At 44.5% G+C, this 16,158-nt stretch overlaps 1 protein-coding gene across 7 annotated transcripts in view; it reads left to right on the top strand.

Moving 5' to 3' along the window:
* LRRC61 (leucine rich repeat containing 61) overlaps positions 1 to 15,430 on the top strand; it is a 51,379-nt gene extending 35,949 nt beyond the window's left edge. For 3 of the 7 annotated variants that reach the window (XR_012221336.1, XR_012221335.1, XR_012221337.1), the window contains one exon: positions 9,252 to 9,425. Coding sequence is in view for 4 of the 7 variants with exons in the window: in XM_073551218.1 (XP_073407319.1) it covers positions 9,421 to 10,203 (783 nt within the window). In the remaining 3 variants the exon portion in view is untranslated. Of the gene's footprint in view, positions 1 to 4,697; positions 4,919 to 7,205; positions 7,538 to 9,251 lie in introns of those variants that run through there. The other 4 variants (XM_073551221.1, XM_073551220.1, XM_073551219.1 and 1 more) reach the window with 4 other exon arrangements.
* Positions 15,431 to 16,158: the final 728 nt, after the last annotated feature.

Raw genomic sequence — 16,158 nt, 5'->3', positions numbered from 1 at the left:
TATATATACAGGAGGAGTGGTACTGTGCAGTGTATATATACAGGACAGGAGGAGTGGTACTGTGCAGTGTATATTTGCAGGAGTAGTACTGTGCAGTGTATATATACAGGAGGAGTGGTACTCTGCAGTATATATATACAGGACAGGAGGAGTGGTACTGTGCAGTGTATATATACAGGAGTAGTAGTACTGTGCAGTGTATATATACAGGAGGAGTGGTACTGTGCAGTGTATATACACAGGACAGGAGGAGTGGTACTGTGCAGTGTATATATACAGGCGGAGCGGTACTGTGCAGTGTATATATACAGGAGGAGTGGTACTGTGCCGTGTATATATACAGGAGGAGTGGTACTGTGCAGTGTATATATAAAGGAGGAGTGGTACTGTGCAGTGTATATACACAGGACAGGAGGAGTGGTACTGTGCAGTGTATATATACAGGCGGAGCGGTACTGTGCAGTGTATATATACAGGAGGAGTGGTACTGTGCAGTGTATATACAGGAGGAGTGGTACTGTGCCGTATATATACAGGAGGAATGGTATTGTGCAGTGTATATATACAGGACAGGAGGAGTGGTACTGTGCAGTGTATATATACAGGCGGAGCGGTACTGTGCAGTGTATATATACAGGAGGAGTGGTACTGTGCCGTGTATATATACAGGAGGAGTGGTACTGTGCCATGTATATATACAGGAGGAGTGGTACTGTGCAGTGTATATACAGGACAGGAGGAGCGGTACTATGCAGTGTATATATACAGGAGGAGTGGTACTGTGCAGTGTATATATACAGGAGGAGTGGTACTCTGCAGTGTATATATACAGGACAGGAGGAGTGGTACTGTGCAGTGTATATATACAGGAGGAGTGGCACTGTGCAGTGTATATACAGGACAGGAGGAGCGGTACTATGCAGTGTATATATACAGGAGGAGTGGTACTGTGCAGTGTATATATACAGGAGGAGTGGTACTCTGCAGATTATACAGGACAGGAGGAGTGGTACTGTGCAGTGTATATATACAGGAGGAGTGGTACTGTGCAGTGTATATACAGGACAGGAGGAGTGGTACTGTGCAGTATATATACAGGAGGAGTGGTACTGTGCAGTATATATACAGGAGGAGTGGTACTGTGCAGTGTATATATACAGGAGGAGTGGCACTGTGCAGTGTATATACAGGACAGGAGGAGTGGTACTGTGCAGTATATATACAGGAGGAGTGGTACTGTGCAGTGTATATATACAGGAGGAGTGGCACTGTGCAGTGTATATACAGGACAGGAGGAGCGGTACTATGCAGTGTATATATACAGGAGGAGTGGTACTGTGCAGTGTGTATATACAGGAGTGGTACTGTGCAGTGTGTATATACAGGAGGAGTGGTACTGTGCAGTGTATATATACAGGAGGAGTGGTACTGTGCAGTGTATATATACAGGAGGAGTGGTACTGTGCAGTGTATATATACAGGAGGAGTGGTACTGTGCAGTGTATATTTGCAGGAGTAGTACTGTGCAGTGTATATATACAGGAGGAGTGGTACTCTGCAGTGTATATATACAGGACAGGAGGAGTGGTACTGTGCAGTATATATACAGGAGGAGTGGTACTCTGCAGTGTATATATACAGGACAGGAGGAGTGGTACTGTGCAGTATATATACAGGAGGAGTGGTACTGTGCAGTGTATATATACAGGAGGAGTGGTACTGTGCAGTGTATATACAGGACAGGAGGAGCGGTACTATGCAGTGTATATATACAGGACAGGAGGAGTGGTACTGTGCAGTATATATACAGGAGGAGTGGTACTGTGCAGTGTATATATACAGGAGGAGTGGTACTGTGCAGTATATATACAGGAGGAGTGGTACTCTGCAGTGTATATATACAGGACAGGAGGAGTGGTACTGTGCAGTATATATACAGGAGGAGTGGTACTGTGCAGTGTATATATACAGGAGGAGTGGCACTGTGCAGTGTATATACAGGACAGGAGGAGCGGTACTATGCAGTGTATATATACAGGAGGAGTGGTACTGTGCAGTGTATATATACAGGACAGGAGGAGTGGTACTGTGCAGTGTATATTTGCAGGAGTAGTACTGTGCAGTGTATATATACAGGAGGAGTGGTACTCTGCAGTATATATATACAGGACAGGAGGAGTGGTACTGTGCAGTGTATATATACAGGAGTAGTAGTACTGTGCAGTGTATATATACAGGAGGAGTGGTACTGTGCAGTGTATATACACAGGACAGGAGGAGTGGTACTGTGCAGTGTATATATACAGGCGGAGCGGTACTGTGCAGTGTATATATACAGGAGGAGTGGTACTGTGCCGTGTATATATACAGGAGGAATGGTACTGTGCAGTGTATATATACAGGACAGGAGGAGTGGTACTGTGCAGTGTATATATACAGGAGGAGTGGTACTGTGCCGTGTATATATACAGGAGGAGTGGTACTGTGCCGTGCATATATACAGGAGGAGTGGTACTGTGCAGTGTATATACAGGACAGGAGGAGCGGTACTATGCAGTGTATATATACAGGAGGAGTGGTACTGTGCCGTGTATATATACAGGAGGAGTGGTACTGTGCCGTGTATATATACAGGAGGAGTGGTACTGTGCAGTGTATATACAGGACAGGAGGAGCGGTACATTATATATACAGGAGGAGTGGTACTGTGCAGTGTATATATACAGGCGGAGCGGTGCTGTTCGGTGTATATACAGGAGGAGTTGTACTGTGCAGTGTATATATACAGGAGGAGCGGTACTGTGCAGTGTATATATACAGGAGGAGTGGTACTGTGCAGTGTATATATATACAGGAGGAGCGGTACTGTGCAGTGTATATATACAGGAGGAGCGGTGCTGTACAGTGTATATATACAGGAGGAGCGTGGCTGTGCAGTGTATATATACAGGAGGAGTGGTACTGTACAGTGTATATATACAGGAGGAGTGGTACTGTACAGTGTATATATACAGGAGGAGCGGTGCTGTGCAGTGTATATATACAGGAGGAGCGGTACTGTGCAGTGTATATATACAGGAGGAGCGGTACTGTGCAGTGTATATATACAGGAGGAGTGGTACTGTACAGTGTATATATACAGGAGGAGTGGTACTGTACAGTGTATATATACAGGAGGAGTGGTACTGTACAGTGTATATATACAGGAGGAGTGGTACTGTACAGTGTATATATACAGGACAGGAGGAGCGGTACTGTACAGTGTATATATACAGGAGGAGCGTGGCTGTGCAGTGTATATATACAGGAGGAGTGGTACTGTACAGTGTATATATACAGGAGGAGCGGTACTGTGCAGTGTATATATACAGGAGGAGTGGTACTGTGCAGTGTATATATACAGGAGGAGTGGTACTGTGCAGTGTGTATATACAGGAGGAGTGGTACTGTACAGTGTATATATACAGGAGGAGTGGTACTGTGCAGTGTATATATACAGGAGGAGTGGTACTGTGCAGTGTGTATATACAGGAGGAGTGGTACTGTACAGTGTATATATACAGGAGGAGTGGTACTGTACAGTGTATATATACAGGAGGAGTGGTACTGTACAGTGTATATATACAGGAGGAGTGGTACTGTACAGTGTATATATACAGGACAGGAGGAGCGGTACTGTACAGTGTATATATACAGGAGGAGCGTGGCTGTGCAGTGTATATATACAGGAGGAGTGGTACTGTACAGTGTATATATACAGGAGGAGCGGTACTGTGCAGTGTATATATACAGGAGGAGCGGTACTGTACAGTGTATATATACAGGAGGAGTGGTACTGTACAGTGTATATATACAGGAGGAGTGGTACTGTGCAGTGTATATATACAGGACAGGAGGAGCGGTACTGTACAGTGTATATATACAGGAGGAGCGTGGCTGTGCAGTGTATATATACAGGAGGAGTGGTACTGTACAGTGTATATATACAGGAGGAGCGGTACTGTGCAGTGTATATATACAGGAGGAGCGGTACTGTGCAGTGTATATATACAGGAGGAGCGGTGCTGTGCAGTGTATATATACAGGAGGAGCGTGGCTGTGCAGTGTATATATACAGGAGGAGTGGTACTGTACAGTGTATATATACAGGAGGAGCGGTACTGTGCAGTGTATATATACAGGAGGAGCGGTGCTGTACAGTGTATATATACAGGAGGAGCGGTGCTGTACAGTGTATATATACAGGAGGAGCGGTACTGTGCAGTGTATATATACAGGAGGAGTGGTACTGTACAGTGTATATATACAGGAGGAGCGGTGCTGTACAGTGTATATATACAGGAGGAGCGGTGCTGTGCAGTGTATATATACAGGAGGAGCGGTACTGTGCAGTGTATATATACAGGAGGAGCGGTGCTGTGCAGTGTATATATACAGGAGGAGCGGTGCTGTGCAGTGTATATATACAGGAGGAGCGGTGCTGTACAGTGTATATATACAGGAGGAGCGTGGCTGTGCAGTGTATATATACAGGAGGAGTGGTACTGTGCAGTGTATATATACAGGAGGAGCGGTGCTGTGCAGTGTATATATACAGGAGGAGTGGTACTGTGCAGTGTATATATACAGGAGGAGCGGTGCTGTACAGTGTATATATACAGGAGGAGCGTGGCTGTGCAGTGTATATATACAGGAGGAGCGGTGCTGTGCAGTGTATATATACAGGAGGAGCGGTGCTGTGCAGTGTATATATACAGGAGGAGCGGTGCTGTGTGAACATTACTGTGGCCTCCAGGCTTTTCTTTGCAGGCACTGTTCTGTTGCCATGGTTACAGTGTTGGTTTACACTAGGCCTCATCAGCCAGGAGGAGATCCCAGTCCTTGTTGTGGGACAGATTTCGGAGCCTCTCTGTAGCAGGTGGGTGCCATTGACCCCTTATGTTCCAGATCTGTGAGATAATAGGTCAATCAATTATCTAAGTAATATGATACGTCATTATTATTATTATACATAGGTGATAGGATTAGCTGCAGCAGCTCAGAGCAGGATCACACATGGTAGGATCAGATACACGGCTAGTTTTTGGCAAAGTGGAGTCGTAGACAAAAATGAAAAGTGGGGCCCCAAAGGCGGACATATTTGACCCTTCAGTCCTTTAGGGCGTGAACTGATTTCTTACCGTTAGACGATCGCACTGAGCTGTACTCCAGTCGTTCTGCGCTCGTCTCCCGCACTCAGAACGACTATTGATCGCCCCATTCCCCTACAGGTGTTATCGGCAGCACATTTGTGGACACCGGGCGATGTGCCATCGTGTTCCTGCATAAACGATATGGCGGGAGACAGCAGCTCTGCAGATCATGTAAGAGATGACAGAGACACCGTAGATGGGGACTTATGGCCGACGTTTCTTCACTTTTCCATCTTGTCCAGACCTCCAGGACTTCCTCAGCAGCGAGCGGCTGTAGACTTTATCCTCTCCTGTTCACATTTCCAGCATCGTCCCCATCTATTCTCCGACGACACAAACTCCTCATCCTGCTGTCACCCCGACACTGAGCTGCTGCCCCCTATTATTGCACCTGCTCTGTGAGGTGGTAACGGCGCCCCTCTTACTGCCCCAAATACTAATGCCTGCCACTGTGCCCCTTGTATATCAGTAATGCCCTCTGTGAGGGCTCTAGAAAGTAATAATGTCTCTTGTGTGCCCCGGTTATAAGACTCTGAGTGCCCATATTATTTAATACCTCTTACGTGCCCACTTAACATTTAATATTCTCAGCTGAGTGCCCCAAAAAAGTAATAATGTCTCCTAATGCCCCAACAGCCCCCTGTACACAATACAGTATGATGGTCCCCCACAGCTCCCCTATATACAGAATGATGTCTCCCACAGCTCCCTATACACAGTATGGGATCCCAACAGCCACCTATATATAGTATAATACACCTATGGTTCCCATATATACAATTTGATGCCCCCACAGCTCTCTATATATACAGTATGGGAACACCACATCTCCGTCCGTACAGTATGATGTCCCCACAAGCTTCCTATATACAGTATGGGGCTCCATAGCTCCCTATATACAGTATGATGTCCCCCAAGCTCCCTATATACAGTATGGGGCTCCATAGCTCCCTATATACAGTATGATATCCCCCTAGCCCCCTAATACAGTATATTCAGTTTTGGCCCCACAGCTCCCCTATATACATTATGATGACCCCACACAGCACCCTATATAAAGGATATTGGCCCCACATTTCCTAATATACAGTATGATGGCCCCCACAGTTTACTATATACACTATGGGGATTCTACGACTTCTTACACATAGTATGTAATCACAACACCTCTGTAGGGAAACTGACTTCTTACCCATGCACCCAGCGTGGTTTAGGCCTCAAGTGTAAAAGGGGTAATGGAGGGAGACCCTGTCTCTCTGCTCTACCACAGAGTGTACCTCTATCGGCATGTTGTGCTGGTCGCTCGGGGAAGACATGGAGTACTACCACCTTGTGTTTCTTTATTGACGGGGCCCTCGCATGGATGGGGACCTTGTGCAAGAGCCTAGTCTGACGACCATCACACCCCATCCCAGGCCTGTGCAGAGCTCAGCAGAAACTATCACACAGGAGAGGATTAGATACACGGCTCAGCAGTCAGTATCACACAGGACAGGATTAGATACACGGCTCAGCAGAAACTATCACACAGGAGAGGATTAGATACACGGCTCAGCAGTCAGTATCACACAGGATAGGATTAGATACACGGCTCAGCAGTCAGTATCACACAGGAGAGGATTAGATACATGGCTCAGTAGACAGTATCACACAGGATAGAATTAGATACACAGCTCAGCAGCCAGTATCACACAGGAGAGGATTAGATACACGGCTCAGCAGTCAGTATCACACAGGAGAGGATTAGATACATGGCTCAGCAGTCAGTATCACACAGGATAGGATTAGATACATGGCTCAGCAGTCAGTATCACACAGGATAGGATTAGATACACGGCTCAGCAGACAGTATCACACAGGATAGGATTAGATACACAGCTCAGCAGACAGTATCACACAGGATAGGATTAGATACACGGCTCAGCAGTCAGTATCACACAGGAGAGGATTAGATACACGGCTCAGCAGTCAGTATCACACAGGATAGGATTAGATACACGGCTCAGCAGTCAGTATCACACAGGATAGGATTAGATACACGGCTCAGCAGACAGTATCACACAGGATAGGATTAGATACACGGCTCAGCAGTCAGTATCACACAGGAGAGGATTAGATACACAGCTCAGCAGACAGTATCACACAGGATAGGATTAGATACACGGCTCAGCAGTCAGTATCACACAGGAGAGGTATTACACATCTCAGGGGATACACAGCTCAGCAGAGCGGATAGTCAGTGACGTGCTATGGGGGAGTCTGCTCAGTGTTCGGGGGGGTTGCTTTGTAGCTGGATGTTCTCAGCCGCGGCTCCATCCTTGTCTCACTGTGAGTGTGATATGTAGGTCAGTACGCTATCTATAGGGTATCACACGGTGATGGGGAGGATCGTACATGTAATGTCACCCTGTGTATTATCTATAGGGTATCACACGGTGATGGGGAGGATCGTACATGTAATGTCACCCTGTGTATTATCTATATGGTATCACACGGCGATGGGGAGGATCGTACATGTAATGTCACCCTGTGTATTATCTTTAGGGTATCACACGGCGATGGGGAGGATCGTACATGTAATGTCACCCTGTGTATTATCTATAGGGTATCACACGGTGATGGGGAGGATCGTACATGTAATGTCACCCTGTGTATTATCTATATGGTATCACACGGTGATGGGGAGGATCGTACATGTAATGTCACCCTGTGTATTATCTATAGGGTATCACACGGTGATGGGGAGGATCGTACATGTAATGTCACCCTGTGTATTATCTTTAGGGTATCACACGGCGATGGGGAGGATCGTACATGTAATGTCACCCTGTGTATTATCTATAGGGTATCACACGGTGACGGGGAGGATCGTACATGTAATGTCACCCTGTGTATTATCTTTAGGGTATCACACGGTGATGGGGAGGATCGTACATGTAATGTCACCCTGTGTATTATCTATAGGGTATCACACGATGATGGGGAGGATCGTACATGTAATGTCACCCTGTGTATTATCTATAGGGTATCACACGGTGATGGGGAGGATCGTACATGTAATGTCACCCTGTGTATTATCTATAGGGTATCACACGGTGATGGGGAGGATTGTACATGTAATGTCTCCCTGTGTATTATCTATAGGGTATCACACGATGATGGGGAGGATCGTACATGTAATGTCACCCTGTGTATTATCTATAGGGTATCACACGGTGATGGGGAGGATCGTACATGTAATGTCACCCTGTGTATTATCTATAGGGTATCACACGGTGATGGGGAGGTTCGTACATGTAATGTCACCCTGTGTATTATCTATATGGTATCACACGGTGATGGGGAGGATTGTACATGTAATGTCTCCCTGTGTATTATCTATAGGGTATCACACGGTGATGGGGAGGATCGTACATGTAATGTCACCCTGTGTATTATCTATAGGGTATCACACGGTGATGGGGAGGATCGTACATGTAATGTCACCCTGTGTATTATCTATAGGGTATCACACGGTGATGAGGAGGATCGTACATGTAATGTCACCCTGTGTATTAACTATAGGGCATCACACGGTGATGGGGAGGATAGTACATGTAATGTCACCCTGTGTATTATCTATAGGGTATCACACGGTGATGGGGAGGTTCGTACATGTAATGTCACCCTGTGTATTATCTATAGGGTATCACACGGTGATGGGGAGGATCGTACATGTAATGTCACCCTGTGTATTATCTATAGGGTATCACACGGTGATGAGGAGGATCGTACATGTAATGTCACCCTGTGTATTATCTATAGGGTATCACACGGCGATGGGGAGGATCGTACATGTAATGTCACCCTGTGTATTATCTATAGGGTATCACACGGTGATGAGGAGGATCGTACATGTAATGTCACCCTGTGTATTATCCATAGGGTATCACACGGTGATGGGGATACAGTGGCAATAACACACATGGATTTAGCAGCTCAGTAGACAGTATCACATTTGAGTCAGTTCAGGAAATGTTTACCCCGACAAATAACTGTAATTTTTTTTGTATTTTTCAGGCATTTGTGGACCATCGTAGAAGTCATGTGACGCATTCTTGCTTCTGGAACACAGGTTGATAAATTAGTATATGAGACGTCTCAACCACATCTTGTCCGAGGAGACGTCTTGAGCCAGGACAAATTTAGTGGATTGAACTAGTTGAAGTTTTAGAACATTTTTTTGGTCATGGAAGCCAGGAACAACAAAGATCAGAACCCAGAGCATGCCAGGATCACCCCCGAAATGCTGAAGTCTAGAACTGGGGAGTTTGACCTGGAGTCCATCCTGTTTCTCAAGTTGAGAGGCTTGGGACTGCAGGAGTTGGGTTGTATAGGAGAATGCTTGAACCTGGAACGTTTAGACCTGTCTAATAACCACATTGCACACCTTGCTCCATTGTCCTCTCTCAAACAGATGGTGGCCCTAAATCTTTCCTGTAATCGGATCTCTTCCTTGGAGCCTCTGGCATCTTGTGACTACTTGCAGACCTTAAATGTGGCGGGGAACCTGCTATGCAACGTCGAGAACCTGCAGTGTCTGAAGGGTCTTCGTAGGCTTGAGAGCATCCGTCTTCGAGACCCTGTGTATAACTTGAGCAATCCGCTTTGTGCCAATGGGTCATACAGACATGCCCTGTTGGACATTATCACTAGCGTCCGAGTCATTGACGGTGAGAGGGTGACCGGTTCCGGGAGTGACCTTTACCATCTTTGTAAAGACATTGATAATTCCTTAAAGAGATTCATTGGCAATGGAGCAGTGGAGGTCTCTGGGGCCATCAAACCCTGGGTAGATGAAGGCTTTTGGGAACTGAAGCCCTCACACAGCTCCATTATTGAGGAGACCTATAAACAATTTAATGATATCCTACAAGAGTGCAAGGAACTGAGCAAGAGGGCTGACAATGCCATTGCCCAGGCTGAAAGAACGCTCAACATAAGAAGTGACACCAGCTCCTTTGTCTTCTGAGCCTGGATTTGGTCTGGCTGCACCTGTTTAGATTGCTTCTCCTTGACCCCTGAGTCTCCACTGTTTGCTGAGTCTCCACTGTTAAACATCGAACTTCAGCAACCCCACAATTCTTCACTGACCTTCCATCTTTAAGACTAAACTCTTGAAGGACTTAGGATACATCCACATAGGGTGAAAACCCTGCTGATTTTTCATCTGGATTTGCAGAAGGAAAATCAACATTGGGATAAATTAGCAGCAAAGTGGACGAGATCTGAGCAAATGTCAACTTCTGCTGCAGAGAGAAGACAGATTTCTGCTGATTTTTGCCATTGATTTGCAGCTTCCATGGTGTCATGTCTGTGGTCTCCAGCTGGTACCGGTTCACTGGCACCTTCTAATGACAAGTAATTTCGATACGTAACTGCTGCAGCCAATCACAGGCTTCAGTAGTCACGTGCCGAAATGTCATCGCTGTGCGTATTGGGATTGCTCAGCACGTGTGGGAAAAACTCGACTTGGGAACACACCTAACTGGGCGAACCCTGTATGTATGAGCCCAAAGAGCTTCTTAAAGGGACACTAATCTTAAAAATGAGGTTCATAAAAGTAGATTTTTTTTTTTTGCTGGACAATCTTGGAAAAACACTACAGTCAGCCGCTGAGATAACTTATAACATAGAACAGTAGATTGCATTCAACTGAACATTAAAGGGGTTAAGTTGTGGTGTAGAGTCCCTTTTATACTTGCCAACTTTCCTTGGCAATGACCCATGAGGAGAAGACATTTGTAATGGCACAACTTTATGGTATTTATTGCCACAATAGTGGCCGCCCCTTTCCCACTTTCCTATCCCCCATGCCCCATCCCCCATAATGTCCACTCACTGCCAAGCTCGTGGACACAGTTTAATCTGTAATATGGTCACATAGCGCCAAGTGAAGGACCTCAGAAACCGCACCCGATCACTATGCAAGTAGCATTTCTCACAGGTCCCCTGTTCTTGGTTATGTAATGACATTTCCACCTATTTTCCTCCTGCATTACCTGTGCGTCAGTCCGCAGTGAAGTCTGGAAAGGTTAAAAACAGAATCTAGTTGTTAGTGTGAATGTAGAATACACAATGAACCCAACACTAAACCTCCTATATGATGCTGCATTGGTGGCCGCCTGTGTCTATGTATAAACCCTAAATAAAGGATTAGGGTGGGATTTTTAAAGGAAACCTGTCACCTTGAAAAGTGCTATTTTCCTGCAAAATATAGGATGCATCGGCAGGTAAATAGCGCTACAATGCTGATGAATTGTTTTCTCCCAGGAGCCGCCGGCTTTCAGTCATGTGGTCGTGCATGCAGTGATTACAGCCATCGCTCACAGAACCACTTACAATACTGTGAATGTACGCGCACTTTGATTAACAGCTTGCAGTGCACAGATGACCTACAGATCTGGTGGTCCATTAAAGTTCCAGGTTTTGCTTACAGCCGCTGCTCACAGAAAAGTGACAGGTGCTGAGAGCGGTGACCGTAGCGGCTCTGTGAACCCCCATGACTGAAAGCTGGCGGCTCACGGGAGGAAATAAGTTAATCTTCTCCCGATTAGCTGCACTTTCAGAGAGATCTGAGTTGTACTTTATGTTAATGGTAAGTTTAGGTCAATAAAATTTGCATTTATTTATGAAATTACTGAAAATTTTGTGAAAATGTTGAAAATTTAGCAATTTTTAAACTTTGAATTTTGATGCCCTTATAGCAGATAATCACACCAATCAAAATGGTTAACAAACAACATTTCCCATCCATAAGTCTATGTTACACGAGTATCATTTTTCCAGTGATCTTATATTTTGTTAGGATGTTAAAAAGGTTAAAATTTTAGCAGCAAATTTACATAAAAAAAAAAATATTTACAAATACTATTTTTTTTATCTATTTATTTAGGTTTTTTAGGAACTTTGAGGGGTCTATTAAAGGGAAGACCCCCAAAAGTTATAGTATGTAAAAAAAAAATATACATACTTCAATGTATTCGAAAATTCTGTCAAATTTAAACAATATGAGATAAAAAAAAAAAAATCAACTTTTACTACAATAAAGAAACAGGACAAAGGCGAGTAAGGAAGGGAAAGAAAACGAAGGTTAGGTACGGGAAGGGAAAATGTGGGTAGAAAGGGAATTGGATAGATGGGAAAGGGAGAGAAGGAAAGGTCTAAAACAAGATGGGGAGAAATAAAAAAGGAAGAAAGGAGTTTAGTAATATTTATGGAGATTAACTGAAATCAAATAAAGATAACGTTCACTAGAATTATTGATACTGGGAGTCATTTCATCTCATATTAATTAGTTGTCATACCAGTCGCCTGAGAGATACATAACGTACAATAGTTATAAAACAATTGGAACTTTTTTGTTCCAGAGTGATCGATTCCTTTCATATTTCACAGTATTGAACGTGTTCATAAGATGTTAAGTGCCGCTACTCTCTCAATAATAATTCCTAATGTAGGGACTTTTTTTTTATTACAAAATGTTATTAGTTTGTAGTAATTAAAATATGTGATATAATAAATTGATGTTCTTTTGAGGGTTTATTGATAGCCAGTGATAGTAATAACTCCATTAATGCCTCGAACGAGCGGCGGTGATTGTATTACATTCCTGAAACAGATGCTTGAGATGTCCGATATACCCACATTCTCCCCAACGTCGGGGAGATCGGGAGGGAAAAATTGTGCAATCTTGAAGGCGTAAGGTACCAATGACAGAACTGTAGAAAAAGACATGAAACGCACCTCCAAAAATCATACGTAGCTCTAAGGCCGCTGGGCAAAAATGTACAAACTGAACATGAGGTTCTTAGTGTAACATTCTGACCAGACTGATGAAGCCCACGGCCACGCCATGGCAAACCTCTCAGTGGGTCCCTAGCCTAAAGTACCAACGAGTATTTAGTGTGTAGCGTGTCTCGTGTAGAGTAACACACGTTTGATGCGTAAGTAATTTTTAATGCCTTTTGCCATTCTTCCGGTTCCAAATTTATTCCAAGGTCTTTTTCTCAGTCATTGTTAGTGGATTTATATATATATATATACTAAAGGTGGGCCCAATGCAGTGTGTGTGTGTGGGGTGTGTGTCTTTCCTGCCGGCTGTGACTGCACAGAGGTGGGTGGGCAGGCCGCCCCGGAACCCGGTGCCTGTTGTCAGGCGGCAAGAGGTCCTAGCGGGGGTCCAGCGGCAGGTCCGGAGGTGGGTTCTAGCTGGCGGGTTCGGTGTCGGATTCTGGCGGCGGGTCCGATGGGGGGGGGGGGGTCCGGCGTGGATGTCCCGGCGGTGTCCCGCTGGTGGTACTGCGTAAGGGCCTGCTACCACCAGCAGGTGCAATATTGAAATACCCATCACTTGGGTATTCCAATATGGCGGTCGGCGTACTTCCGGTGTGGCGCGGTGAATTGTGGGATTCGAGGACGTCCGTACAGAAGTGGATGACATACAATTTTAGGTAAGTATATAATATATATGTGTATATATATATATATATATATATATATATATATATATATATATATCTCCATAGTCTTCCAATTAGGTTATGAGGTTCCTTTAAAAGGGCGTATATCGCAGGCTCGGACTGGCCCACAGGAGAGCAGCATAATCCTCCGGTGGGCCACCACCCTCTTATATGAGCAGTACTTGATATAATAATACACTTCATTTCCTAGGTACAGACAAAGGCTGCATCTTATTTAACAATCAACCCACTTTATTCTATAGAAATTTGTGAATGAGGATAAAGTCATATTAGCCCCGGGGTTGATGTTTCTGGTGGCACCCCAGTCCAACACTGGTATATCGGCTTTGGTATGGGAGATTTTTAGAATTTCTTTCTCTTATTAAAATTGGTCACATATCTCTTTATATCTACGTCAAGTACGAAATCCGAATCATCAAACTTAAATTTGTCTTGGAGGAGTTAACAGGGGCCTACTTCTTTGTTGTGGTCTAAAACAAGATTTGAAATAAATTTGATTACTTTTAGTTTCCATTCTTTGATTCGCAGGTGTGGTAAGATTATTTATCGGGGGTTTTATCGAAATTTCTATATCGCAGCTAAAAGGAGACAATTTTAAAGACTTTTGTAACTTTCTCCATGTGTGAATAGTGATAATCATAGATGGAGATTTTGGAAGGGTCGAGTTATTATCTATGAAGTGTGCCAAAATGAGAGTTTTCAGATGATTATTTTTGATAGATGCTTCCTCCGGGAGCCCCCAACCGGAGGTTATGTCAGGTAAGGTCCACTGATGACTTTGTTTAATCAAAGTCGCTAAATAATAATTCCAAAATGTTCTGGACTCCAAAACCACCATATATTTGCTTCCTTTGAAGTGTCAAAAAGTTTGTTAACTCTTCTGGCGCTTCACATAAATAAATGCAAAGTATAATTTAAAAAAATAAATAAATATTTTTTTTTCTGACTAAAATATTTATTTAGTCCTAATATTTCATTTTCACAAAGGGTAATAGGAGAAGATTAACCCCTCAATTTATTAAGTAATTTCTCCCAAATGCAGTTGTGGTGCCCTGCGTCTTTACCGCCACAAAAAGGTTAAAATGTACTGTTTTGTATGTGTTTTGTGAGCAATGGGAGTTATGCTTTCTCTGCTAGAGACCACAACACACACACACAATTCACCTCACTCCCTCACTTGTCTGAAGCTTAGAGCTTTGCAAACATGCCCTAACTGGGAGGGGGAGGAGCAGACTTGTTGTTCTCAGTGTGAAGAAGGAGGAAGAACGGGGCTCTTGGGAACCATGATGACATGTGGTCCCTCCAGGAGTAAAGCTAATAAGAAGCGTCAGGGAATCAGCCCCTAGGCCATCCATGCTTTCAGAGCAGGGTGGTAAGCTGAGAGACTGTGTGAGTTTATACAACCAACAGCGCAGTCTTTTCCCCCGGGAAGGCTGCAGCTAACTAGGATCAGTGAGGATTGTACAAGAAGGAACGTGAACTTCACACAGGATCCATGCTGCAGGTTGCCAGCGGAGAAATACACAGTAGAGAATATACTAGAAGTTACAAACTCTGGGAAGCCTTGGTCCCAGAAGGGATTAGAATAGCAGGAAGCTTACACTGAGTCACGGCAGAGGAAGGATAACTCCCATTCTCCAGAGCAGACTGTAACCTGGTGAGAGTTGTAATATCTCCTCTGAACTGCACCTGAACTACAGTAAATGATAAAGTGACTTTCCTTGTCTCCTGCCTTATTACTCCGTGCCTTCTACTTCCATCACAATCTCTGGGGGTCTGCCCTGGTTGGACAGGGTTTAACATCTGCACTGCCATCACCATCTACTCCCCCAGGGATCATCTGCAGTGCCAGCTATACTACAGTCGAACACTCCAACTGGCGTCACGAATCACTACATAAATTTTATCCCCATCCAATTCTACTCTGTTGTGAATTCTCTCTCTTGCTTCCCTCTGGTGAATGCTGAAGATAGTGGAGCTGGTCAGATTGAGAGTTCTCTTTTTGGGCTCCCTCTGGTGGTTACTGGAGGTAGTGGAGCTGATCTCATTGACAGAGGCTTTCCACCTGATAATGAGGAAGATGACTGGAGATCTGGTGCTTCAGATTGGGATTTAAGACAGCCGACTCCCTCTATCCCTGCTGGTGATTTATTTCCTGTGCCGCCTGATATCTAATGTCTCCTGCTCTTTCCCTGCATGTTCAGCTAAGTGGTTCATTTGCTATTCAGTTTGCATTTGATCTGGTTTTGTCTATCTCTGCTTTGTGCAAGTCAGCTAGCTCCGGCTGAGGCTGTGCTGAATCTCCGCCCATATGTTACTGCATGTGCCAGTTTATTTTGTCCCCTTTTATATTGGTCTCTTTTTGCTTTGCTTTCAGAATATACCAGAGTGCTGATATAGTGGGGGGGCGAAGTCGTGCGACTTCAATATTTTTGCATCAGACG

The sequence above is a fragment of the Dendrobates tinctorius genome, unplaced genomic scaffold, assembly GCF_039654945.1.
Source record: "Dendrobates tinctorius isolate UK_male_01 unplaced genomic scaffold, ASM3965494v1 ptg000173l, whole genome shotgun sequence".
NCBI classification, from domain to species: domain Eukaryota; kingdom Metazoa; phylum Chordata; class Amphibia; order Anura; family Dendrobatidae; genus Dendrobates; species Dendrobates tinctorius.
Note: the sequence above shows the minus strand (reverse complement) of the source record. Positions and strands in the feature narration are given on the sequence as shown.